This window comes from Diceros bicornis, chromosome 5, assembly GCF_020826845.1.
Source record: "Diceros bicornis minor isolate mBicDic1 chromosome 5, mDicBic1.mat.cur, whole genome shotgun sequence".
Lineage (NCBI taxonomy): Eukaryota > Metazoa > Chordata > Mammalia > Perissodactyla > Rhinocerotidae > Diceros > Diceros bicornis.
The window spans coordinates 65,663,117-65,690,876 of record NC_080744.1 but is presented as its reverse complement, the minus strand read 5'-3'; the positions used below and the strand labels follow the sequence as shown (position 1 = coordinate 65,690,876).

The 27,760-nt window shown below is 44.1% G+C and overlaps 1 protein-coding gene across 10 annotated transcripts; it reads left to right on the top strand.

The window, feature by feature from the left end:
- The first annotated feature begins 88 nt into the window (after positions 1–88).
- Positions 89–27,243, top strand: PARP6 (poly(ADP-ribose) polymerase family member 6). Of its 10 annotated transcripts, none has more exons than XM_058542003.1 (25): positions 89–305; positions 1,539–1,796; positions 4,062–4,259; positions 4,600–4,732; positions 4,894–4,971; positions 5,726–5,820; positions 6,267–6,327; positions 6,568–6,658; positions 7,101–7,167; positions 9,819–9,968; positions 10,901–11,111; positions 11,625–11,678; positions 13,407–13,502; positions 14,092–14,184; positions 14,857–14,982; positions 16,243–16,308; positions 17,240–17,307; positions 18,592–18,640; positions 18,891–19,003; positions 19,773–19,845; positions 20,553–20,622; positions 25,740–25,819; positions 26,211–26,274; positions 26,442–26,526; positions 26,867–27,243. In XM_058542003.1, exons 4-25 carry the CDS (start codon positions 4,688–4,690, stop codon positions 26,967–26,969), a joined length of 1,938 nt encoding a protein of 645 aa, XP_058397986.1. In that variant the 5' UTR covers positions 89–305; positions 1,539–1,796; positions 4,062–4,259; positions 4,600–4,687; the 3' UTR covers positions 26,970–27,243. The 10 variants fall into 10 exon arrangements, with proteins under 10 accessions (XP_058397986.1, XP_058397992.1, XP_058397987.1 ...); XM_058542004.1 differs by lacking the exon at positions 89–305 and adding an exon at positions 323–1,421; XM_058542008.1 differs by lacking the exon at positions 89–305 and having other exon boundaries at positions 324–1,796; positions 10,901–11,051; positions 18,894–19,003.
- Positions 27,244–27,760: the final 517 nt, after the last annotated feature.

The window sequence follows — 27,760 nt, the reverse complement described above, 5'->3', positions numbered from 1 at the left end:
CCAGCTCCGCACCCGCTCCCCACCAGCGACCACTGCGCAGGCGCCCCAAGGCTGGCGTCGGGGGCGCCGGCGCGCCCAGGGGCGAGCCACGTGGCAGTTGGTTGGGAGCGGGCCACGTGGCCACGGAGTCGCCGCGCGAGCGTGCGCAGAGTGGCCCAGCGCGGTCGTGACGGAACGACGAGGCGTGGGGCGCGCGACCTCGCCCGCCCGGCCGGCCCCCGCCCCTTGGCCTGCCGCTCCGCCCCCGCGGGGCGTCCCGGGCCGCTCGTCCCCTCGGCGGCGGCCGCGCGCGGCCCGGGGTCGCCGTGAGTACTCGCGAGGCCAGCCTGTGGGGCGGCCGCCACGGGGACGGGGCGGGGCGGCCGGGCCGCGGGCAGGGTGCGGGGCCCGCCCCGCCTCGGCCGGGGTGGATGAAGTGAGGGGCTTGGACCGGGTGGCTCCGAGGGGCCCTCCTGTACTTGATAGGCTTCGCTTAGTCCTGGCAGCTGGCGACACAGATCCGACACAGAGCTTCTTCCCCGGGAGGCAGGTGTTGGGTGTCTTTGGGGTCCCGGAGGAAACCGGAGAAGAGCTCTAACTGCTCCCCCAAGGGAGGCCTCAGGGTCTGTCCTGGAAGCGCAGGTGGCAGCCAGTGTTTTGGGGGCCAACCTTGTCCTCTTCCTCTATCGGGTACCCGAGACAGCGCTAGGCTGCGGAGACTCGCCCCTCCGCGGTTTCTCCCCCGCACTCTTTGTTCAGGGGCCTAGTCTTCCTGAGAAATGAGCGCTCGAGTCAGAGCATAGTAACCTCGTTTCCCAGGACCACAAAGCTGGGAGTCAAACCTAGGATTTAAACGTTGAGATCGAAGGCTTCTTTGACTAGATGTAAAGTTGTTATGCCGAGAAGCGCCCGTTGAGCCAGGGAAAGACCTTTGAGATCCAGATTTGAGGCTTATTTACATTTGGCCTATTCCCATACCAATTCATAAAGTGTTCTGTGTTAGCTGCCATCGTCCAAACTAAACACTGAGCCCAACGACACCCTTCTTTGGGCACTCTTCACGCAGTCTGTATTTGGCCCAGCATCTCTTGAAAGGTTCCCTCCTTTACCTCATTTAGAGAAATCAGATAGGTTTTTCTTGCTTAATTCGTTAACAACTCCCTTAGTTATAACCACATCACATGAAGACTGGATGTAATTAGAACTTGTCAAATGTGCTTAAGTCCCAGTTCCACTGTACTCCTGACCTTAAGCAAGTTGCTTGACCTCCCTAAGCCTGTGTATTCTATGTATAACACGAAAGCTTTGAAATAGGCCGTCTTTCAGGCTTATTCCTGTTTAAAATGTTTGTGAATTCCATGACCCACCACTCCCCTTTTTCCACTCTTCACCTTTTAACCCCATTCTCCCACTCTCCGGAGGAATGGCATTGAGAGTAGAAGGTGGGCATCCCATTCACTGAAACAGCCTGGTTTGAAAAAGATGGTAGTCTCTGAATTCTCCCTTCCCTGGACAAGAAAAACTTCCTCTGAACTACCTTTTTCTCCTTGTGGTAACAGCAGAAACTGAGCAGCAACAGCCCTTGGAGAGAGGCTGTTTTTCTTGACTTCTGCAGTGACAAAGACCTTGAGAAAGTTGGTACTTTGGGCCTACGCTGCCATCATCCTACCACCCAGCCCAAGACAGCCCAGGCTGGACATTAGTGCCTCCCTCTTTATTCCTCTGTGATCATCTAGATCAGCACCTGACTGTTTATTTTCACATCTCACAAACCCAGCCCCCAGATCTTCATATTCTGGTTTCAGCTGCTCTTGAAGGTGAATGGAGTCTTGCTTTTTAAAATTATTTTCTTATGATTTTGTTTATGTGTGGATGGACACATTTAGCTTCTTGTATGTATCTCCCGTCTGGCTTAGGTATCCAGCAGACAGTTCGTTCCTTCATTCGCTCATTCAATAAATATGTGTTGAGGGACTGACAATATAGACAGCGAAAACAGTCAAAGCTCTGTCACCATAGAGCTTCCATTCTGATGGGAGATAAATACAATAAACATTTTGTGTGTTAGGGTGTGGTAAGTGCTGTGGAAAAAAATAAAGTAGGGAAAGGGAATAGAGAGTGCTAGTATGTGTGTGTTGGAGTGTTGCTGTTTTATATAGGATGGTCAGGGTGACCTTTGAGCTACTGAATGAATGAAGGAGCAAGCCATGTGGATATCTGGGTGAAAAGCATTCCAAGAAGGGGGAATAGCAGGGACAAAGGCCCTGTGGTGGGAGTATGCTTGATATGTTTGAAGAACAGCAAGGAGGCAGTTGTGGAGTCTTGGGTAATCTTCGTGTTACATTTAGAGTTGACTTTCTAGGGAGAGCCCCTGCAAGAGTACAGGTAGCCTCTGATTTTTTTTTAAACTTTTTGTTATGAAATTTTCCAACTATACGCAATAGAGAGTACAAGAAAGCTTCAGGTACCCATCACTCAGCTTCATCAATAATCAACATTTTGCCATATTTATTTAATCTATCTCCTCTCCCCTTTTTTGTGTGTGCTGGAGTAGTATTTTAAAACAAATCTCAGATATCAGGCAAGTTCATCTGTAAGAACTTCAGTTGCAGTTTCATTTTGCGTATTGTTTTTGATGGGTCAGGCAGCATTGTCAGCTGGAGGACTGCTCTGCTGTTTGTCCTGGCATTGTGCCTTATGTCCCCATCCTGGGTCAGTTACCAGGCTTAAGTTGGTATCTGAGGTACGGACCCCAGGCCCTTGGAACACACAAGGATTTAGAACAGTGGTTCTCAAATTTTATCGTGCATCACAATAACTTGGATGCTTGTTAAAACACAGATTATTGGACCTCATCTCTGGAGTTTCTGTCTAATTCAGTAGGTCTCAGGAAAGGCCCGAGAATTTACATTTTTAACAAATTCCCAGGTGATACTGATGCTGCAGGTCCACAGACCCCACTCAGAACCACTGATCTAGAAACCTAACATTCAGTAGAACCATGACAGAGACCAAGAACACCTCTATTTAAGGTTGGAATAGATTAGACCGAGGTATATTCAGAGCCAGGAAGGCCTAGAACAGTGGTTCTTAATTTTGTCTTTGTAGTAGAACCACTTGGAGAACTTTTTAACAATTTTGATACTTAGGATCCATCCCCATGAAATTGAATTAATTGGTTATGGGGTAGAGCTGTGGACTGGTGTGTGTTAAAAGCTCCCCAGGTGATTGCAATATAAAGCCATTCTTGTGGCCTACTGATCTAGAGAGCAGCAGCCTGCTCTTAAGGTAGCTTTGCCATCCTCTGCTGTTAAAACTTTCATAAATTCACAGATGATGTTTTTTTTCCTGCTGTACATGGAGGCTTCAGTGGGACTAAAAGTTGGTATAGGGTTGAGGGTCTTCAGGATTAGAAGGGAGTGGGGAAACTGTATGTGAAAGGGCTAGCTAGGGGCTAGTGTTTTTCTGAGCGTTTGTTGGGATCTTGATTGCATTTTTATTTGGGGAGTAGATTCCAAGATGAATCCAGGGCATTATTTTGGCCCTGACAACTCAGACCATGTCTATCAGAGGATGTTCGGTGTTGAGGACTTTTAAAGTTAGCTATGATTGTTATATAAAGCCTTCTAGTGATACTGACATTTAAAAAGAGATAATGACTTAATCTGGAGAAATAACTAGGGTTAAAGAGGTCAAAAAAATCTGATTCTGATGGGGTTAGTACTATGAAGAATGTTTCAAAATGAACTGACTAGATAGAACAGCATAAGCATCTGGTCCTGCCACCATCACTTTTGGCTTCGGGGGTTGATATAGCATTATGAACTAGAGCAGGGACTTGCTCCGGTCCCAACTTTCCAGCTTAAATGGAACAGCAGTGTCTTATGTTTGTATAGTGCTTTCACAGTTCATTATCTTTAAAGAACTGTGTGTGCAAGTGTGTGTGTACATGCATGCAAGTTTGTCTCTGTGTGCAAGTGTCTGAACATATGTATAATAAGTGTATCTGTAAACGTGTGCCTGTGTATACACCGCCCAGCTATTAAATGGTAATGAAACCAGTTGTTGTCTACTTTCCACAGGACGGTGACTTGTTACTACCACAACGGCAGAGCTTGCCATCCCTAGCAAATCTCCAGTCATCCCCTGACATCACCTCCTCCCTTGTTTCCCTTTGTGGCCTCCTAAATGCCCATCTCGCTGGCCTGGGTTCAGCTGGTGGTATGGAGGGGTGCTGCCTAGCACTGATCTGGGAGTGTGTGTGACCCACTGCTCCAATGGTGAGAACAACTGATCATCCAGGGGTTAGATGGGACAAAGTGCAGGCCTTACCTTTGCTGATATTTTGCCTCCCACCCTTCTGACTGTTTGAAGTTAAAGGAAGCAGAAGGGGCATGGAAAGAGTATTACTTGGTGTTTGTGTAGGTGAATTTTCTGGGGAAGAAAGGGGTGAATTGAATACTTTAAGGGGTAGAAAGGGAGTGATGAGATAAGAGAGCTTAGGTATACTTGAGAGCTGCTGCCTTGGGTAATGATCCTAGAAGAGGCCAGCTTATACTAGAACCTAGATATGCCTAGGAATCAGCCTTGACATTGAAGTCCTAATCCCTCCCCCGTTAGCTGCCAGAGCCTCACTCATCATACCAACACTTAAGAAGGCCAAAATTCCCTGCTGTTTTCCTCCATCCCACCAAGTCAGAGCTAGGCCATGGATATGACCAGATTCAGGAAGAGACTGAGATGCTCCCAAAGGGTGAGGTGAAGGGAGTAAAGGGATTAGGGCTTCAGCTATTCTATCCCAAGGGGCCTGCTCCCATTCTTTGTGGGAATCTGTTTCCCATGCTATCACCCCACCCCATTCTGTGGAATAGCAAGGCCCCAATAAAGGGTTATATCCTCATTTCTCCTCCCTAGGACATCAAAGGTCAGTTCTGGAATGATGATGATTCGGAGGGAGATAATGAATCAGAGGAATTTCTCTATGGAGTTCAGGTGAGGTTACAGCCCCTAAGACCCATGTTGGATGGTCTCGATGTGTGCTTTGTCTGGACACATCAGGAGTAGAAGAGGTTATTCTGGAGCAGAGATGAGATGAGGGTATAATGTTGGTGTGGTCTGAGCATGGTCTTATTGGGGCTGGTTTCATATCCTTGGTCCTGCCTGGGACTCATACCTTTCCCAGAGTAAACTACATCCTCTGTACATGGAGGCCACCCATTTGTTTTTAGTTGGAAATAATTATTTTGTGACTCTTCTCTCACTAGTCAGTGGGGGTCATTTCATTCATTAGGGTCAAATTTTTAAAAGATTACCCTGCCAGTGATTGCTTAATGCCATCACTACCCAGGGCATGAACCTTAGCAGGAATGTTAGGCTTCTCAGAAAGAACCAGTGTGAGTTAAATTCTCTTCAGCCTGTTCTGAGTTCTCATAGAAGGGATACCTAAGTATCCTGGTCAAGGTCTGAGAGGAAAAGCTGGAGACTTAAGGATGTGAACTGCTCAAGCAAAGCCTGTGGCTGGTCTACCAAAACTTCTTATGAGGTGATGCAGGGAGACCTGTCTGTCAGTGAAATCCCCAGCTATGGCTGCCACCAAGAGCCCCTTTATATAAGTGGTTTTTTATGTGTACCGCTGCTATTTGATTTTCCTGTTCCTGGTGTTTCTTCATGTTCTTTTTATTTCTCATCTTTCTCTTTCCCCCTATTTCTTCCCCCGACCACCACACTGTTTTTGCTGCTGACTCAGGGGAGCTGTGCAGCTGACCTGTATCGACACCCACAGCTTGATGCAGACATTGAAGCCGTGAAGGAGATCTACAGTGAGAACTCTGTATCCATCAGGTGGGACTCTGCTTCAGGGATGGCAGGGGAGCAAGCCACTTCTTTCTGAGTTGTTAAAAGTCTAGAGGTTTTTTCTTTATTTATGGTGTGATAGGGGTTCTGTGGACGTTGATAAATTGTGAGCTTAATGAAAGTGGGAGTGGCTCAAAGTACTTAAGCTTGGCTGACAGGTATAAGTAGGAAAGTATAGCCACTTCTCTTAGAAGTTCCCTCTTATCCTAGACCCTTCTAGCTGATAGTTTCATCTTTGAGGTAAGAAGGGCTTCTGGTTTGGAGAAGGCCCTGATCATGTAAGTGGCTTGAAGCTGTAGCTAAGAGCCTAGATACAGAGCTACCTTCCACCCTTCCCTCTGCTCTGTCCCCAGGCTCAGTTCTCCCTCTACTTGTCTCTATTCCCTTTTTTCTCCCTTAATGAGTCTCACCTGTGGTCGCCTGTATCTCTATAGAGAATATGGAACTATCGATGACGTGGACATTGACCTCCACATCAACATCAGCTTCCTCGATGTAAGTGGTGCTAGTACCCGCCAACAACATGTTTAGCTGGACTTGTGGATTTTGTCATGTAGGCCAGGAGTCTTGTTCCTGAGTGCTGTATTTGGAGCACATATTCTTCATCCCCGTCTTTCCTAGACCATCAGCAGACAGTGGTGTGTACTGTCATATGCATGTATGTGTCATATAGGGAAAACTTCAAGTCCATTCCTCTCTTTGCTAAACTGGAAATTATTTCCCTTATTCTTTTAGGAGGAAGTCTCTACAGCCTGGAAGGTCCTGCGGACAGAACCTATTGTGTTGAGGCTGCGATTTTCTCTCTCCCAGTACCTTGATGGACCAGGTAAAGGCAGTGACTTTGGGCAAGTGGGTGCTCTGAATGTGATCTAATCCAAAGTCATAAGTTAACTGAGACAGAGCAAAACTAGGAACAGGGCCCTTGGGTGAAATCTGCAAGTAGGGGCTTTTCAGTCTCCTGTCATTGGTGTCTTCATTCCCTGTCACCTGATAGCCATCCCCTAAAGGCCTTCTTGGTTAATGAAATTGTTTTCTCTGGTTCGCAGATATCATTTATTCCTCCCCTTCCCCTCAACTTCCTACTGAGGATATTTGAAATTGATCAGATAACTCCCAGAATCTACCCTCTGTCTCAGATGTTTTCCTTCTCCACCATTATTGTTTAGAGTACCCTTAGAACTGAGGAATCTAATTCACTGAACTGTGGCTTTGGACTCCCTGGAAGATAGAGATATGTACATATGAGGAGCTTTTTCTTCTCTTTGCAGAACCATCAATTGAGGTTTTCCAGCCATCGAATAAGGAAGGGTTTGGCCTGGGTCTTCAGTTGAAAAAGTAAGAACTTTGATCTTTTTGTCATAGACATAGGAGGGAAAGAGAGATGGATATATGTGAATGGACAGACAGACCCTTGGCTAGATTGTTTCCTTCCAAAAATGTCTTTCTGAGATATGCCCAAGAAAGACTGAAATAAATTTGGGAAGCCAAATTTATGGTTAGGTGGGGGAGCCTCTTGTTCTGGGGTGTCTGACCTTGAGACTTCCTGGTAGTAGGATGAGAGGCTTATCAGTACTTAGCATTTAAGGAAAAGTACAACCTTGGAATTAGAACCATGCTCTCCCCATTTCCTTTTGTGGTTTCCTCAGAGGTGAGCTCTAGGAGCTCAGACAGTTTTAGTTTATTGAATGTGTTGAGCACCTTGCTAAGTATTTGCTATGCAAAGAGAAATGAATTACAGATTCTACCCTGAGAAGTTCCAAATAGAGTCCAGTGGATATGTATTCTAACACAAGTGAATATGTAAGGTTTAGAAAGAACACAGACGAAGGAGTGACTCAGTCTAGGGGCAGATGGAGGGCTATGATTGAAAGAATGAAACGGAGATGATTAATGGTTTTCAAGGATGGATAAGAGTTGCCTATGTAGACAGATTCTGTGAGTGAATAATATTTGCAAGGGCACAGTCACATAAAGCAGCATGAGTGTGGAACGCTTCAAGTGGTTAAATATTGCTAGTAAAATGCAAGGGGAGAATAGTAGGAACCGAGCCAGAGAAGTAGGAAGGAGTCTAAATCAGAGAGGATCTTGGGCTTTTATCTTATAGGCAGTGGGAACATTGAAGGGTTTTAGGCAAAGAAAAGACATGGTCAGATTTAGTTTTAGAAAAACCATTCTGGTAGCATTGTGCAAAATAGGTAGGAAGGGGTGAGATGAGACCAGGACTAGCTTAGTAGCAGGCTTTTGTAGAAGGCCAGTCAGGAGATGAAGAAGGCCTGAACCAAAGTGTGACTGTAGGCAAGAATAGAGATAAGAGAGAGACTAGAGAGATTTGCAGGGTATAAAATCAAGAAGACTTGAAGACTGATTTGGATATATTGTATATGGTCATAAGAACCAAGAAATAGTAGAAAATTACTCCTAGGTTTCCAGCCTAGACGTCTGGGTAAATTGTAATAACACCAATTTAAATAGGGATTTAAGAAGAGGAACATGCTCCTGGGAAGAGGATAGATAATTAGTTCCATTTTAAACATGTTATTTAAAGGTAACCTTGGGATATTCAAGTGGAGATGCTCAATAGATTCTTAGATATGTAGATTTGGTACTTAAGGAGAAGTTCAGCTTGAAGATGTATATCAGTGTATGGGTGGAAATTACAACCAGCATAGAACATGAGATTGCTAAGGGAGAGCATGATAGAGTGAGAAGAAAATAGGAACAAGGGCAAAACACCCTTTGACACCCAGACAAAGTACCCAAGAAACCAGCAGGGTAGGCAGAGGAAGAAGAAGCACTGAAGATAGGTCAGAGAAGTAGGAGAAGAATGGGAAGAGAATGGTGTCAACAGAAGACAAGGAAGAGAGTTTCTTCAAGGTGGGCAAGATGCCAGAGAAGATAAGTAAGAGGAAAACTTAGGCATTTCGCATGCTTGAATTTAGCGTCAAGGTGAGAGCAATTGTAGTGGAGTGATGAAAGTAGAAACCAGAATACTGTACATTGAGAAGTGAGTGGTAGGCAACAAAGTAGAAACAGTGAGTATGGATTGAGAAATTTGGATGAGGATAGGAGGGGAAGACAGAGATAGCTAGACTGACGTGCAGAAACTTGGAACTTTTTGTAGACTTCGGGAAGGGAGCTAACAGGAGAGGGAGAAGATTGATAGATCAAGGTCCCTAAAGAGGCAAGAAGGGGCTGAGATCTAGATTACAGATGGAGAAATTGATCTTTAATAGGAGGGTCACCTGTCTCCAGAGAATGGAGGGATCGAGGTAAGGGTGGAAATGGAAATAGATTTTGTACCAGGGTTGGAAAATGAAGGGAGCTGATACCTGATGGCTTCAGTTTTCTCTATTAAGAAGGAGGAGAGATTAATGTTTATAGGTGAAGGTAGGCACTTAAAGAAGGTGATAAGGATTTAGAATAACAGCTTAGAGTAATGCTAGAGAGAACTGATCAAGGACAAGTAAAAGGATTGACAAGAGTAGCTGAGGGCCCAGCTCAAGTTAAAAACCATAAATTTGGGGATGTAATTTCTTGCCTAACGTCGTCAGTACCCCTCATGTCCCTAGTTCTTTTCTTCACTTTTCACAAGGCAGAGGGTGATACCTCCATCCCACTCTCAGTATAGTCATTCTTGGCAGTAGATTCCAAGGTTCACAGCCTTTGAAGGCTCATATTTGAGATCTCCCTCTAAAGGCAAAGCATTCTCCCTCTAAAGGCAAAGCATCTCAGAATTTCTCTGGTCCCTTAGACTAGGTAATGGGAGTGGATGTTTACTCGCTAGGGTAAAGAGATACTTTAGGACAGTACATTTCTATGTCCTAATGTCATATCAGGAGGGTCTTCAGACACACATTCCCCCACCACAAGTAGCTTTGCAGTCTCTTTAGTCTGATTTTTAGATTAGTTACCTTTTGTAGTCCTCTATTTCATTACTCTGTTACCCTACCTGGGCTTTCCTAAGCTTGTTCTCTTTGATTCATTAGGATCCTGGGTATGTTCACATCCCAACAATGGAAACATCTCAGCAACGATTTCTTGAAGACCCAACAAGAGAAGAGACACAGTTGGTTCAAGGCAAGTGGTACCATCAAGAAGTTCCGAGCTGGCCTCAGCATCTTCTCACCCATCCCCAAGTAAGTGGTCCCCCAGGAACTGATCATCTCTGATCAGCTTAATCTTGTCTTAGCCCCGACTCCACCTTCTTGATTACCTAAACTTATCTATTCTGTCCTCTCCCTGGGTCCTCTGAATTCTGTACCTGTAACTACTAATACTACCCACATGGACTTTTCTCCTATATGTCCTTATCTTTCTATTCCTGATCCAGTGTTCATACATTGTCCTTTACATAAAACACAATACCTAGCTCATGGTATGTATTTGGAGAAATGTATGCTGATCTCTCTCTGTTTCCTTTCTTTGACCCTCATGCTTGTTCTCTATCCTAAGGAGACAACGTCAGAGAACAGGCACCAATCCCTTGCTCTTATGCAAGGGTAGATTGATTTATTATCTAGGTTCTAGAAATAAATATTGCTACATTCTTTGACCGTAGGCCTACATTTTTCCCCCCTGGTGCTTTCTGATCTTCCGAAAGGCAAATATAAACCCATATTTGTAGCTTCCCACGCACTATTTTTGATAGACAGTTGGACATTAGGCTCTTTGGGATGCAGTTACTTCTTGCCCCGTACAGTGTTTAGCATTTAATCATATGTATATAAATACACACACACACGCACACATGCATAAAAGAGGCATCCTCTCCAAGGGATCATTCTGTACCTGGCCTAGAGGCCTTAGAGAGTGACCTCGGCTTTGCCTCTGCCTACTCTCCATGTTCCATTCTGAAGAACACACAGTTAATGGCATAAAAATCAATTCAGTTGTGTGATCTGCTTATTTTAACAGTGTTCAAGATCCCGTGGGACTTTCCTCAGATATGAGTTCCTCTTTGGCTTAGGTCACTTCACCCACCCTGGCCTAGGACCCACTTGTTTCCAATCCTCTGCTAGGCCTCGTACTGAATCCCCCGTTTCATCGTTTCTTTTTGCTCTCTCTCCAGGTCTCCCAGTTTCCCTATCATACAGGACTCCATGCTGAAAGGCAAACTGGGCGTACCAGAGCTTCGGGTTGGGCGCCTCATGAACCGTTCCATCTCCTGCACCATGAAGAACCCCAAAGTGGAAGTGTTTGGCTACCCTCCAAGCCCCCAGGCAGGTCTCCTGTGCCCCCAGCACGTGGGCCTCCCTCCCCCAGCACGGACCTCTCCTTTGGTACATGGGCTGGGGAAGGTTTGACATGGGCATCAGGAGGATGGGAGTGGAAATGTGGGAGTATAGCTTCTCAAAATTGGGTGGGGGTATGGTTGTCCAGGCATCATAAATCAAACTTGGGCATGTACCATGAGTGGGTGGAGTGGAACACATTTTTAAATAGCTGAAAACTTACATCTAAACGGTCTGGCAAGCTTCTCTGATAGTAGGCCATGGAGCAAAGAGTCTGGGGTTGGGCATCCCAAGGAGATGTCATGAGTGATTTTATTAGGTTGTGCTTAGGACTTGGTAGTCAGCTGCTGTGCTAACCTGTTCCACCTGCCTTTGAAGGGGGTTAGGTGAGCTTTTTTCAAGAACCTTTAGCAAAAATATCTAAACTTTGGGATTACTTAGGCTGATTGGAGCTAGGGCTTAGCTCTTTCAGGAGAATCCTAGGTGATGGGTGTGAGTGAGGTCTGTCTTGGCGCCAGCTTCATAGGAGGCTCATGGGGTCTGTCTGTTCACTCTCATCAGGTCAGTGGTCACTGCAAGAACATCCCCACTCTGGAATATGGATTCCTTGTCCAGGTAATCAAGTCCAAAGCTTCATTCCAAAGCCTTTCTCCTCTCGTCTGACCCATCTGATCCCCTAACATCTCCCAGCTCCTCAGCCAGTTGACAAATATTTCCTGAGTTAATCTGCTCCCAGAACTATGCTAAGTGTTGTGTGGATAGGAGAAAAGAAGGCATGGTTCCCGTCCTCAAGAAGCTTACAGCATTATTGGGAAGACAACACTTACAGACCACTTAAGATCAAGTGCCAAATGAGGCACTGCAAATTTTAAGTGCATAATTGTCAAGATGAGAGAGGGATTGATGCTGATTTCCTTATGATCCCCAACATCCTTGCTCAAATGGTCTTCAGTTTTCCTCACAGACCTCTTTCACTGCTCAGCCACTACTGGTCATTAAAATCTCTTTATTCCCTGGATGTGCTTTCACTTTTGCATCTCTGTTACCTTTGTTCATGTCCTTGCCTGCATTGGCCTTCCTCCCTATATCTGCCTATTGCAGTCAAGGCTCAGATGCCACCTTTTCCATAACAACTACCTTACCCCAGCTGTATTAGCTGGAAGTGATGTCTCCTCTCATTGAACTCTTATGATGCCTTTTGTTTTGTATGCCACCTGTGTGTCACGTACCATGTGCTGCCTTGAATTGAAATTAATTTGTATACATGCCACATCTCCCCTGTTGGAGTATAGGGTCTGAGAAGACAATCTTCTATATTATTGCATAATCAAGGAGACCTTTCACTGAGCTGGGTACATAGTAGGCATTCAATAAATCTGCATTAAATGAATGAGTAAAAGCCCTTGCCTGTCCCTTTACCAGCCTCAAAGTATATGAAATGGGAACAACTTGGTTTATACACAAAATGTAGCTGGCTGAAAAAGCTGTATTAAGGCAGAGTGTTTAAAAAAATACTTGCTGGGGCCGGCCCAGTGGTGCAAGCGGTTAAGTGCGTGCGCTCTGCTGCGGCAGCCTGGGGTTTGCTGGTTCAGATCCCAGGCATGCACCGACACACTGCTTGGTAAGACATGCTGTGGCGGCATCCCATATAAAGTGGAGGAAGATGGGCACAGATGTTAGCCCAGGGCCAGTCTTCCTCAGCAAAAAAAAAGAGGAGGATTGGCAGATGTTAGCACAGGGCTGATCTCCTCACAAAAAAAGAAAAAAAAATACTTGAGGATATTGCTGCATGAGCTCTGCATTTGTGCTCTCTTCCCAGCACGGAGTTGTATCTGTGGTTTTGACCAGTGGGCAAGCTGATTGTTCTAGGTAGTTGAAATGGCTTCTCAGGCCCCCCACCATCTGATCATGGACTGAATACTGAGAGGGACAGTCTGTAATTACTACAACTAATGTTAATAGTTTTATTAATACCCGTTTATAAAATACTCATGGAAATCATCTTATTACTCTCAATACCTCTGTGAGGTGAATAATGTCCACTTTATAAATGAAGAAATGGAAGCTCAGGTTTACTGACTTGCCCAAAATTATATACAGTATTAAATAGTAGGGGGAATCTTAACCCAGGTCTTCTACCAAGGCTGGTCTTATTTTTACTATAATATATAGTCTTAAGTCTAGACTCAGGCCGTCATTTTAACTAAGTGCAGGGCCCAGGAATAGAATCCTCCTTAGGCACAGGGCTGGGAGGAGGAGAGCAGCTGGAAAAGAAGCTAAAATTATTTCTGATATCTGTGCCTGTACTTCCAAAAGACTTAATAGAATCTCTTCTCTCCCCAGATCATGAAGTATGCAGAGCAGAGGATTCCTACATTGAATGAGTACTGTGTGGTGTGTGATGAGCAGCATGTCTTCCAGAATGGGTCCATGCTCAAGGTATATGCCCCTATTCTGTGACCCTCTTCCTTGGACCCTTAGCCAAAGCCCCTTCACTCCTCATCTGTCCTTTCGTTCTTTCTTCCTGGGTCTATGGTAAAGGTAGAATTCTGTCTGTACTCCCTGAGACTCTAGAAATGTTTTTCTCAGAAAACAAATCTCAACAGTCCTGTTTGGAAGTGTGAGGATATGTGACTATTTTGGAGGATATAAACCCCACCCAACATTTAAAAATAGAGATCAGATATTGACCAAGACGATTCTGTCCTCAGGGACTCCAAGTCTAGGTGGGTAGACAGACACTTCGTTATAAGTGTATAGAATAGTTGTTGGAGACTCAGAAGAGAGAGCATCTAACTATCTAGGGAGGTCATGGAAGGCTTCAAAGAAGACATAGCATTAACTCTCAAACCTATCAGTAAGGCAATGTAATTAAGACCACTTATTTATAGTTTTCTCCTGACATAGAGGGTCCCAAATTCCTACCTCATTCTAGAATTGTCTAAGGTTAGGATTGTCCCTCTCTCCCTACAATGCCTTCTTACTGCACACCCCCTACCACCATCATCTTTTTAATATGTCCATTCAGCCAGCCGTCTGTACTCGTGAACTGTGTGTTTTCTCCTTCTACACACTGGGAGTCATGTCTGGAGCTGCAGAGGAGGTGGCCACTGGAGCAGAGGTATGGGAGAGGGAAAAGCTGCTGGGGAATTGGGACCCAGAAAGGCTGGGGAGCCCAGCACTGTCACTCCTTGGAATTTAACCTCCAGAAATGCCTTCGTATGTAAGGGTGTTCACTGTAGTATTGTTTGTAATAGGAAAAAAAAAAAAAAAAAGGGTACAACTCCATCTGTAGGGGGTCCAGTTAAAGAAATTAGGGTATATCCTTATGGTGGAAATACTATACAGCTGTTATTTATGGATAGAAAATTATAACATAAAAAAGAAAATAAAACTATGTATAGTACAATTCTTTTTTTTTTTAATTGCCTCTATAGTAAAATAACTATTTCCATAGGAAAAGTATCTGGAAGGATATAAATCAGACTTAGCAGTAGTTACCTGTGAGGAATGAGATTTGTTTGGGGGTAGGGGCTTCATTTTCATCTTTTCTTTAATCACTTTTTTAGTCATTGTTACTTGAATTTTTACAGTGTGCTTACATTTTCTAATGAAAAAGCCATAAACATATTTGCTTTTTAAAAGAACATATTTGCTTTTTAAAAGAACAGAGAAATCTCTCAGCAGAGAAATGCTGAGAGACTTAAGAAGGTAGACCTAGGCTGGATACTGTGTCATTCCCAGCACTGGGAAATCATTTAGCTTCTGCCCCCTGTCTCTCCCTTCCCCTAAGGTGGTGGATCTGCTGGTGGCCATGTGTCGGGCAGCTTTGGAGTCCCCTAGAAAGAGCATCATCTTTGAGCCTTATCCTTCTGTGGTGGACCCCACTGATCCCAAGACTCTGGCCTTTAACCCTAAGGTATAGTTGCTTGGGGAGAAACTCAGAGCTAAGGAATAGAAATGGTAAAAGATGCGACTGTGGGCCATCATTCTAGTGTACACAGCAGCTTGGAATGAGAGACATAAGAAATGGAACACTTGTTATTTGGAAACTCTTGAACCCCAAACTTTAGCTGTTTTAGTGAATAAATAACTGAGTTTTTAGAAGAAGGGGAGATTTAAATATCAGTTATGTCATGACAGAGAAGAATATAGACTTTGGAGCCAGATAGACCTGGATTCCATTTGAGGTTCTGCTGCTCCCTAGCTGAATGGTGTTAGGCAAGTCACTTAACCTTTCTGAACCTCAGTTTTCTTATGTGTAAAAAGGAGATAATATCTACCTTGCAGATTGTTATAAAAATGAGAGATAATATATGTAAAGTACTATGTTAGGGTTCTCCAGAGAAACAGAACCAACAGGAGATAAATATATATAGACAGAAATTTATTTTAGGAATTAACTTACGTGGTTATGAAGGCTGAGAAGTACCAAGATTGGCAGTTGGTGAGCTGGAGACTCAGGAGAGCTGATGGTGTAATTCCAATTCAAAAGCTAGTATGCTTGAGATCCAAGAAGAGCTGATTTTTTCAATTCCAGTCCAGAGGAGGAAAAGACTGATGTCCCAGCTCCAGGGCCGTCAGGCAGGAGGGGTTCCCTCTTAACTTGGCGTCTATTCAGGCCTTGAACTGATTGGATGAGGCCCACATGAATTAGGGAGAGCAATCTGCTTTACTCAGTCTGCTGATTCAAAGGTTAATCTCATCTAGAAACACCCTCACAGACACACCTAGAATAATATTTGACCGAATATTTGGGCACTCCATGGCCCAGTCACATTGATACAATTAACCATTGACAAAATAAATCATCACAAGTACCAGCACAGTGCCTCACCATTACTCTCATTGCTATGTATCAGGCACTGTACCAGGTTCTTGACATATGCTGTTTAATCCTCAGAACATCTCTATGAGGGTATTGGGAATTTATCTTCCTTTACACACAGAGATACTGAGGTTCTAAGAGGTTAAGTAACTTATGCTGTTACTCTCAGCTGGTAAAAGAGAACTAGCATGTGATTCTAGAACTGTCTGACATGAAATCTGTTCTTTCTATGACATACTACATTGTTTTTCTGGGGCCTATACTTTTGTGTATCTGGCCATCCTTTTCATCGTGTCTTAACTCTTGCACTTTTGTTCATCTGGTTCTTCTCTTCCCGTTGATTCCCCACAGAAGAAGAATTATGAGCGACTTCAGAAAGCTCTGGATAGTGTGATGTCCATCAGGGAGATGACCCAGGTATTCTGCCCTCTGCCTGTCCCCTGCCCTGCTCAAGTGCCCTATTCTGCTTGCAATTCATGGGAATGGAGTGAAGATTTAGAGATGCTACTTAAATTCTTCACTGTTTTGTTTAGTCTTCCCTCTTTAGCCTTCCCAATCCTTGTTCTCTGTTTTGTTAGCTCTGTTACTCCTCTTTCTCACTCCTAATGTCTCTCTCAACCTTTACCTTTGCTGCTAATTCCTTCACAAGTTGTTTATATTTAATGTTTTTCCCATAATTCTTAGGGAATTAGAGAAGTGAGGGAAAGACCTCTGCCCAGGGTTGTGAGGGTGAGGAGGGGGGCTTGGAGGTAAGGAACTAGACCCAGGGGCCTACATCTTCTGTCCTTTTACGGGTGGGGCAGCCACATGGAGCAGTGACCATCCTTTGACTCAAGGCTGTCCCTCACCAGACTTCCCCACCCCTCGTCTGCAATCTCTGCATGAATAGACATTCATTTGTACTCACATTTACAGGTGGGCCTCTTCTCGGCAAATCCTATATATCACAGTTCAGATTAACACATGAGATACACCTAGCAGGGATAATTTACTTGTCACAGGACTCTTTGCTTTATGTAAAGTTTTACCACAGGATTCCTTAGCCTAAATCTTTCTGGGACATTGATTTTATTTATTTTTTGATTTATAATCAACTTTTTAGGGTTGTAGGAATTGCATAAAATGAGGGAGACCCACCTGCATGTTGTTCTGTAAGCATCTTTGGTCATTTTCGTATTTATTTATGAGTCTTCCCAACCTAATTGGGCTCCTTGAGGGTGGGAACCCCATCTCCTCTTGCCTTTGTATGGCCTTCAGTGCCTGCCTTGCCCTGGGCCCTGATGGTCTGTGGAAAGCAGGAGGGCTCCCACCTCTCCTAGGAGATAACCTTAGGGCCACTGTCTTACAGGGCTCATATCTGGAAATCAAGAAGCAGATGGACAAGCTGGATCCCCTGGCGCATCCTCTCCTGCAGTGGTATGGATAGAATGGTTCATCCTTCCCGGGGTGGGTGGGGAGAGGGGCACAGTATTAGACATGGAGCCTGCACCTTCTCTTAGAGGTGATTTCAGCCTCCTTAATGAGGTTATAGGTATCATGGCTGCTTTTTCTTGGGGTTTTATTGATACACCTGGCCTTGACAGGAACTCAGATCCTACAAAGAGTCCACAAATTCTAACGTGATGTCTCAAGTTCTCTGTAGGTGTTTCATGTTTCCCAATAGGTTTTTGAATGCCCCTTGCATGTAGGAATTAACACTGTTCATTTCAACTGAGTTTTCTACGCACCCAGAGAGGTCTGTCTCCCACTTCTACTGCCTTTCCCTGTCTCAAGGCCTTCCCTGTTGATGTAGACTCTCCAGAGCCTTGAGACACTCTTGTTCCCTTCTCCCAGCAAAGATTCTGACCATCGTCTACTGCCCTCCACCCCCTGCCCTCCCCACTGGTCTTGATATCTGTTCTGTTTTCCTGACATAACTTTTCTCTTCTAGCTTGTTTCCCTCTTCCTAGTCAGCCTTTGACATCAGTAGTTTCCCAGGCAGCATTCTGCCTCCTAGCGTAAGGAACAACCAAGCATAGACCATCCAAGATGACGTCACAAGTACATGGATGAAGCACAAAAAAAACAAACTGTATCCACTATTGGAGATAATGCTCCCTCGCTGAGCCCTTGATGTTTTATGCCTGTATTCTCTTCTGTCCTCTGAGTTTAGCCTACGTACAGCACAGTTTGTCCCTGAATCCTCAGGAAATTTGTTCTAGTTTCTTCTGTTTCTTTCTCCAGCCCAAATAGTAACTTTCTCTCCTTTCCTCCCCATCCCTGAGAGAGCCTTCAGGCATCCTCTGAGCTAAGGTGGGATGGCTCCTGAGCCCAGTTCTAAGTTGCTAAATCCCAGGTATAAGTTGTCACCATCCTAATACAGACCCCTCCTTTCTAATGTTTTTTGTAGCTGATACCTTGTGCTCTTCTTTTATACTATCCTTTTCTCTCTCTAGATGTAGCAGCCTACCTGCTATCCTTCTCTTTCATCCGTTGTGTAAATACCCCCACTGGCTCTTTGGTCAGTAGTTTCCCTTTTACATCTTTATACACAAGCATTACCACCCACAGGAATATCCAGACAGTGACCTGGACATTTCACGTGATTCAGATAGCCCTGGAATCCTTGTTTGTTCTTCCAGGGGCAGTTGCTGCTTTGATCAGGATGGCCTAACCACACCCTTATTCTGTCCTTTTCCCTTTTTCTCTGTTTCATCCTAGGATCATCTCTAGCAACAGGTCACATATTGTCAAACTACCTCTCAGCAGGGTAAGTGACCATTCTCCCTCAACTCTTTAAATTTCTGGTGAATCACGGGCAGGGAGGGGCTCCAAACCAGCTAACCTCATTGGTTCTAGACCTGCCTGGTGGGCTCTGTCCATCAACAGTAGTATTTGGGCCTAAGCATATTTCCCTTATTTGGGGTCATTGCAAGCCTGATTTGCTCCCTATTCCCAACCCTTCCCTCCCTGATCTCGATTTCTGCTCTGTTTTCCTGACCACACCCCACCCTGGGCAGCAGCTGAAGTTCATGCACACCTCACACCAGTTCCTCCTGCTGAGCAGCCCTCCTGCCAAGGAGGCTCGGTTCCGGACCGCCAAGAAGCTCTACGGCAGCACGTTTGCCTTCCAGTGAGGAGGGTGGGGGCTAGCCAGTGAGGAGGGTGGGAGCTGGGGAGGAGGGCAACGAATAATGTAGGGGGATGGGAGGGCAGGTTCCCTTGAGGTATGTGAGTTTGTGTTACCCATGTCCATCAACCAGTCAGTCAACAGATATTACTAAATGCTGTTGTGGTAGGTGCTATAGAGGAGAAAAAGATACACATGATATGGTCTTTAGAGCTACTTATGATGTAGTTGAGGAGAAATGACATTTACTTATAAAAAGATGTGGTTGAAGGAACAGATTGGAAAGGATAGATTTGAAAGCTACTTTGAAGGACATCAGCAATTTATGCCTAATTGTGGGAGGAGAGAGAGAAAGATACTAAAGGTAACTTAAAGGGAGTAGTGGTACCCTTTTCTTAAAACAGACGTTAAGTCAGGATTGGAAGCCATATTTGAGATCAGTAATGAGTTTGTTGAGTTTGAAATGAATTTGTTTAATTTGATATGTCAGGAGAATAGGCAAATGAAAATACTGAGCCAGCAGTTGAGGGTTTAGGATGGGACTAGCTGAAGCACAGAACAGAGGCTAGGACTGGAAATTAAGATGTAGGGGTTAGCCACACACACACATCTTGCAAGCCTGTGACTATATCCATGTGCGTATCCATCACGAGGTGTATCTGTGTCCATCTTCATGTTCTGTGTGGGTGAGAAGGAGGGGGAGTGGCAGTCTTGGAAGTGCTCCTGGGAACCTCATACCGTGAGGAGACATGTATTCTACCCTGCCTTACAGTGGGTCCCACATTGAGAACTGGCACTCGATCCTTCGCAATGGGCTGGTCAATGCATCCTACACCAAACTGCAGGTGAGGCTGTGCCCCTTTTCTCTCTCTCAGTCCCCCTCCCTTCCCCACTGAGTTTTGGGAAAGGCTGCTCTAGAGTGCTTAGCTGTTTTTGCCTCAGCATCCTCAAACCTACCCTGCCATTGGGCTTCCCTAGAGAGGAAGTTGGAATTGCATGTATAGAGTGAAAGTGGCTGTCGTATCTTTGACCCCAGGCTATGTTTTTTGGTAGTTTTGGAAATGGGAATGTAGCTATAGGCAGGAATGTGAATTGCTGATTGCAGCCACTGTGATCAGTTAACCTATTAGAGCTTTTCAATTTATGTGACTATTTATTCAGACAGTTGATATAGGAAACTTACTTCTTTGGCCTGCGAGACTCCAAAGAATGCTTATCGTCCCTCCTCCTGGCTATCTATTCTATAGTTCCCTTTTTTGGAATCTGCATGTATACCAAGGCACTGGGACAGGAGCATGGATTCTGAGGGACTGACTCAGTGGCTCTCCACTGTTAGTCTCCAAGGCATCAGTATCAAGTATTTCATAGGGAAAGGGGTTAACCTGCATCTACTTTCAGCCAATCAGCTTTTTAAGAGTAGGTACCTAGAGTTATCTGAATGAGTGAGAAGGTAAATGGAGGGACAGAGGGCTGGATGAGCCTTGTGGCTGCCTGATACACACCCATGGGAGGGCCCAGGCTCATATTGCTCATCCTGGTGTTTCCCTGCAAGCTGCATGGAGCAGCCTATGGCAAAGGCATCTACCTGAGCCCCATCTCCAGTATTTCCTTTGGATACTCAGGTAAGAAATACTCTCTGGCCACCTTGACTGTTATTTACATTGCATCCATTTTGTAACTACACGATCTATGCTGTCTCCTCCTCCTCTGTCATAGATACTTGGTCTGTGTCAGCTCTCTCCCCAGTCATGGATACAGTCTGTCTCTCTCCACTTTCTCTCATTAGAAATTTAGTTTCTTTACAAGATGAGGCCAGTCATCTCCTTTTCTCTTAGGTAGTCCTCTTCTCCATGGGGATGGTTTTATTCATTGTAAGGGCTTGGCCCTGGGAATGGGTTAGGAAATAACCGGGAGATGAAACGAGGCTTTTTGAAGACCACGTTTTTTTGCTGGCAATAGCCTGTCGTTATAGATTGCGTGTGTGCACATGTTCATGTGAGTTTATATGTAAATACACTTGAAGGCTTGAGTCCTTTCCATTGGCTTATGTTTCTGGAGACGTTGTTCTTCTCCTTGTCAACCACCTTTTAAAATTTAAACTGTCTGTAATTACACACTATTATATTAGTCACACTGAATGTAAGAGAAAGCATTTTATTCCAAAGATAAGTCATGAACAAGGTCCAGATTCTAGTCAGGAGATGAGTCCAGCTTTGTCTAGCTCAGAAAATGAATCTGACCTAGAGCTCTCTCAGTGTTCCAGGTTCATGTCTTAGTTACTTTTCAATCTTTTTTTCTTGTTCTGTATAGTCTCTGTAAAGGATAGCCACCGTATAGTTGCATGTCTATGAGGGAGACAGTGCTAGATTCTTTGCAGGTTATTATTTAGTATTCTGCAGTAATTGTAACTATTATAAAGATAAGAAAACTTAGGTCTAGCATCAAGAACTAGAAAAGTCTCTAACAAGAAAAGAAACAAAGTAGAAGGAAGGAGATAATATAGGTAAGAACCTAAATCAATGAAATAAAAACAGGTACAATAGATAGAACCAAAAAAGCCAAAAGATGATTCTTTGAAAGAACTAACAAGACAGATAACCCTGGTTAGATTCATTAAGAAGGAAAAGAGCACAATTAAATAATGTTATGAATGAAAAATGGAACATGACTACAGATATAGCAAAATTTTAAAAGCTAATGGGAGAATTCTGTCAACTTTATGCTAATAATTTGAAAACTTTGACAAAATGGATAAATTCCTAGAAAAATGTAACTTAACAAAATTGATTCAAGAAGAAATAGAAAGCCTGACTAGCCCTAAAACTATAAAAGACATTGAAATAGTAGTTTAAAATTTTCTACAAAAAAACAAAAAAAACCAAAAACCCACCAAGCCCAGATAGTTTTACAAGTGAGTATTAAATCAAACTTTCAAGGAACAAATTTTTCCAATCTTACACAAAATCATCTAGAGAATAGAAAAAGATGGAATTACAAATCATAAAAGATTGGTAAATTTGACTTTATTAAAACTAAAATAATCTGTTCATCAGAAGACACTTTAAGAAAATGAAAAGAAAAAAAAAAATGCAAAGACAAGCTACAAACCGGGAGAAGACATTTGCAACACATATAAGTACAAAAGATTAGTAGTAAAAATGTAGTTTAAAAATTCTTACAAATCAATAAGAAAAAGACAAACCAATAGAAAAGTAGGCAGATGACATGAACGAGCATTTCACTGAAGAAATGATCAAAAAATATGGAAAGCTGCTCAACCTCTATTAATCAAGGGAGTAAAATCAAGACCAAAATGACATCATTTAGCACTCGTGTGGATTGGCAACAATTAAGAGATCTGATAATACTTCTGATTTTACCAGAGGTTGTAGATCAGCAAGATGTTTTTCATTGCTTATAGGGATATAAATTGGTACAGCCACTTTGGAAAACAATTTGGTATTAAATTTCATAAAGCTGAGAAATTTTATCCCTGTGACCCAGTATTTTCATTCCTACATATGTGCACCCAAAGACATGTACATGAATGTTCAAAGCAATGCTGTTTGCAACAGCAAATCTTGGCGATAACCCAGATGCTTATCATCAGGAGAACAGATAAATACATTTTTAATGTATTCTCACAATGGATTATTATTCAGCAATGAAAATGAACAGTGGCATTCAACAACATGGAAAAATCTTAGTAATAAGTTGAGGGGAAAAAAGGCAGGCCCAGAAGACTATTGTATGATGCCCTTTTTATATTGTTCAAAAGCCAACAAAATTAATCATTACTTAGTGGGGCATGTGTGTGAGTGTGTTTTATGATGAAACTAAAGAAAAAAAGAAATGACAACCTAAATTTCAGGATAGTAATTACCTCCCAAGGGGAGGCAGATAGTTGGCATAGGGTAGGAGCACATAGTTAAATGTAGGTCATTGGTAATGTTTTAGTTCTTGGATTTAGGTCCTAGGTTGGGTCTGTAGGTATTCATTGTCCTGTTAAGTAAATGGTAGTGTGTCAAAGCAAAGGTTATGTAATTAATCCGCACAGGGTAAGTACCCAGTAAACATTTATTGAATGTGTGAATGAATCTTACTCTATGTGCCTGGGGTCCAGAGTGGGGTTGGGGTAGTCTTTTTGGCTTCTCTGTCTGTGTTCCTCAATCTTGATCTTTATTTCAGCCTGAGCTTCCCTCTAATTAAGCTCTTATTACTTTCCGAGTAGTGAGATTCTCCTGGCTCTTGGTACCCACAAGATTCCTTCTTCCTGTCTGTTTTCTCCCTACTCTTTCCCTCTCTCCTCTCCCACCAGCCTTTGTTTACCACTAAGGACCTGAATACCTTTAGTTATCAGATGAAGCCAGGAATTTCTATTAACTTCTTATCTTTCTCCGGCACTTTACTGATTACATAAAAACATGACACCATTCTTTTCCCTCTCAAAAAGGTTGATTGATTATATAGATGCAGAGTACCCTAGGATTTTACTATTGGAGTTATAGATCATCTCATCCAATCCCTTATTACTTTACAGATAAGAAAGCTGATACACAAAAAAGTTGAATGACTTTCTCAGGGTCACATAGCTATGAGTAGCAGAGCTAGGACTGGAATCCAGGTCTCCTAACTTCTAGGCCAGTGTTCTTATTACTATGTTGGATTGACAGGCTAAGCTTTGCTTGAATGACTGAGTCTCTGAGGGCCCCATAGGTATGTGAGAGTCTCTATAACAGTGGGTGGGATGTGTGCAAATGTCCAAATTACTGTAGTTACACTAGCATTTGGCCAACTCGGTTTTTTTTGTATGTTTCTTCCACCCGATTCTACTTTGGTTTTCTCTGTTCTTCCTCAGGGTGTTCTTAGCCTAGTGGCATTGGGTGCCCTTGAGGGGAGTGTGTGTAAATAGAGAGCGTCCGTTTGACTAGTGGAGCCTCCAGTGACTTGGCCATAGTGTGCAGGTTAAAATGAGGGACAATGAGAAAGGACATGGCAAACTCTCTGTTTGTTTAGTCCTGTTTAGAGACTTCTGATAAGTATATGCTCTGGACACAAAGCATCCAGGGATTATTCTAGCCATCATGTTCTCAGGTTCTGGTGTTGGGAAACTGACAGAAGATCATTGGGTCAGTATGGACAGGACAGTGCAACAGAATTGGGTTGGGTCAAGATTTGGAGTATATCATAAGGGCCATCTCTAAGACTGGCCATGGAAATCAGATTGTTCTTGCTCATCCTCTGGGGTAGAACCTGAATGGGAATGTCACTCAGAAATACCCAGGCTGAGAAGGTCATGATGTTTGGATACAGAGCTAAACCTAGTTAAGGCTAGTGGAGAAGGTGAAACAGAGGGGTTGTGAGTGTCCTGTAGGAAGAAATTGGCAGTTCAATCTTGAGGCTCACATTGCCCTGAGTTTTTGTTCAGATCATACATCTGTCATGGGACTTGCATGTGAGTGCATGATGAATTGACAGCCTCAGCAGTGAAGAGTGTCAGTCCAGTGGTTATCACCCCCACCTCTACACCATGACTATCACAAAGCCAAGAACTGACATAGAGTGGAGTTAGTAATAATAGGAAGTTCCAAGGTGGAATGGTAAAATAGGGGCCCTACTTACAGCCTGTAATGATAGCATCATTTCCCATCTTCATCCATCTCCCTCTTGGTCTCATACACACAGAGTCTTATCCCCAACTGTGATAAGGCTGGGCCTGGGATAAAGGTGAGTACAGAGACAGCAGTCTTATTTGCAGGCCAAAAAGAGTTGGGAGTGGGGGCACACAAGCACTGCTTCATATCTAAATAAGAAAAATCCAGAATGAGGCTATAACTTTTATAAACAGGGGTATTCACTGGGGGTAAGGGTGGTGGAGGATTTATGAATTTAAATAGGTGGAAACAAGTCTGGGAAGACTTTCTGAAGGAAGCAGTGTTCTTCAGGGTAGTTGCCACTGTGGTTACCTGTGGAAAATTATTCATCAGTTAACTGCTGTGCTTTCTCCCTTTTCTCTTGAATGACTCTGGTTAGTTTTTTATGTAACTTTCAGACTAGAGCAGATCTGACTTCCTCTGCTTGCTTCCTCTCCACTCATTTCACTTAGCCTGGCATTTGATCCGAGGTGTTGATGTCACCACTCTCCTGGGCCCCTCATTCCTGGCCTATTTCATGTGTTACTGCCCTGTCTTAGAACCTTTGCGATTCCCTCACGTTCTCAGGAGAAACTCCAGTTGCCCTAACATGACCTACAGGGCCTGCTTGATCTGATCCTAGGTCACCTCTTTCTCATCCTCTCTCGCCACTCCTCTGCCATTAACTATGCTGCATACAAACTAAGGCACACTAGTTTCTTTCCTCTAGGCCTTCCACATCCTATTGTTTCTGCCCAGAAGACTTCCTCCTCTTCATATAACTAACTCTTCTAATCCTGTAGTTCTCAGCCTAGCTGTGACCAGGAAGCTGCCTTCAAACCCCTGGGCTAGGCTAGTTCCCCTGCTCTGGCTCACACGGTGCTTTGTATTCTCCCCATCACAACCTTTACCGTGCTGTGTTATAATTACTTATTCCTTGCCTGTAATCTCCACCAGACTAAATTCTGTGAGGGCAGATATCTTGTTTGTTTTATTCAGTGCTGTATTGCCAAGTATCTAGATGAGTGCCTGGAACGTAGTAGGCCCTTTAGTAAATATTTAATGAAAGAATGGGTGAATGAACTGGGTTTGTTGTTCTGTGACAGGAATGGGAAAAGGACAGCACAGGATGCCCTCCAAGGATGAGCTGGTCCAGAGATATAACAGGATGAATACCATCCCCCAGGTATTAGTTGGCCCTGCTCCAGTGAGGCAGGACCCTTCCCCTGGGATGAGTTTAGGCTACAGAGATGGATGGGGAAACAATGGTAGGGGTGGTGGGTGGTTTAAAGATCATTTGAAGGAATTGGGTATGTTCTAAGATGAACATGCTTCCAGAGTCATATATGTCCTCAGTCATAAGTATGAAAGGAGAGACTGAGTTTAAATGCAGTCATGTGAAATGTAAAGATGGAGGCTGTGGACTCATCCAGACTGATCATGGGAAAGCAAAATTTTGTGGGGGGGGCTGGGAGCCCAGGATGTCTCTGATCCCCACTCCCAACCATCACCAGCTAACTAGCCTCTCTAGGGAAAGCTATAACAGTCTGCCTGGCTCTGTTCTCCTTCTCTTCCAGACCCGATCCATTCAGTCGAGGTTCCTGCAGAGTCGGAATCTAAACTGTATAGCACTTTGCGAAGGTAGGTGGCTCACCCAGTCCCTGTTTTTCTGGGTCCCCAACCATTATTTCTGGTGCAGCTTTGGCACATGATCTAGCTAAGAGTGGTGTTGAATCATGTCTTCCCTCCCCTGCCTGGATGCTGTGACTTAAGCATTATATGTATAACTTCTGGCCCCTTCTTTCCAGTGATTACATCTAAGGACCTCCAGAAGCATGGGAACATCTGGGTGTGCCCTGTGTCCGACCATGTCTGCACACGGTTCTTTTTTGTGTAAGTCTAGAAGAGTACCTTGGGGATTACTCTGAGGAGTGAGGATGGGGGTGTGATGGTGTGTGACTACTGGGAAAGTCTATTTCTGTTATCTGAGACTTGTTCCTGGCTACCTGATTGGAGCTGGCACTGAGACTTTCCCCTTGGGGGATGGGGATGAGTATAGATCAGGACCTGTTTAGAGGAAATCAGATAAGCTGAATCTCTTCCACCCTAAAGAGTAGCAAGAAAGGGTTTGACTTTTGGGATGGGATGCCACACCTCCAAATACAGTTCCATTGGTTGACATTTTTCTGGTATTGTCTCCCTCTTACGCTCATGCTTGCCCTATCTTTGGCAGATATGAGGATGGTCAGGTGGGTGATGCCAACATTAATACTCAGGACCCCAAGATACAGAAGGAAATCATGCGTGTGATCGGAACTCAGGTTTACACAAACTGAGGGGGCCCCAGCCCTCGTACCACCCCTGTTCCCTCAGGATCCATCTGCCCTCATACAAGGGGTCAGGAGCAGCCAGCAAGGCTGTGCTGAGGAATCAAAGGGCCATTACCAAGGGGCAGGAAAAGGATACAAGAGGCAACCTTCATGGTGGAGACTGACCCAGGAACTGCTCCACATTTGGATGGCCCAAACTGACTCCCTACCCCTCATTTTCCCAATTGACTTCACCCTGTTTGTAAATAAAACAATAAAATGGAAGGTGCTGTGGACTGGATATGATCACTGTGGTCTGACTGGCCTTTGCCCAGCACCTGCCTCAAGCCCCCAGATGGGAGTGGGGTTGGGGAGAGTGGACTGTCCTGAGGGTTGGGACTATTTATGTTGGACGGAATCAAAGTGGAGTACATCTAGTATAGTGTACTACAGATCTGTCAACATTTTTATCAATGGATTAGATAAAGAAAGGAAACTTATCAGTTACGCAGATGACACAAACTGGGAAGGATGTAGATACCACTGATCACTGTTCCTCAGGATTTAAAAGAGCCATTGAGGCCAAAGCAGCTCAGATTTCCTACTCTTAGACTTCGGCTTTCTGCACAAAACCTGTTCACTCTCCCTTGTTCTATATCTCAGGGGTGGGCCCCTACTCTCTTCCTCCTGCTAGCTATTTCTTTGGGTAAAGGAGGTCAGGGGAGAGCTGGCGGGTATAGGTAGTTGGGTTGGTCTCTAGATTAATATAAAGAGATGCTAAGGAAATGCAGCCTCCCTTAATGAAACAAAATTCAAAT

What these genes read in the sequence shown, in the direction of transcription:
- PARP6 (XM_058542003.1), top strand. Translation starts at nt 4,688, where the DNA reads ATGGATATGACCAGATTCAGGAAGAGACTGAGATGCTCCCAAAGG. An exon ending in CTGGGTCTTCAGTTGAAAAA is followed by an intron (nt 7,168 to 9,818) that starts GTAAGAACTTTG and finishes TTGATTCATTAG; the next exon opens with GATCCTGGGTATGTTCACAT. An exon ending in TATTTCCTTTGGATACTCAG is followed by an intron (nt 20,623 to 25,739) that starts GTAAGAAATACT and finishes GTTCTGTGACAG; the next exon opens with GAATGGGAAAAGGACAGCAC.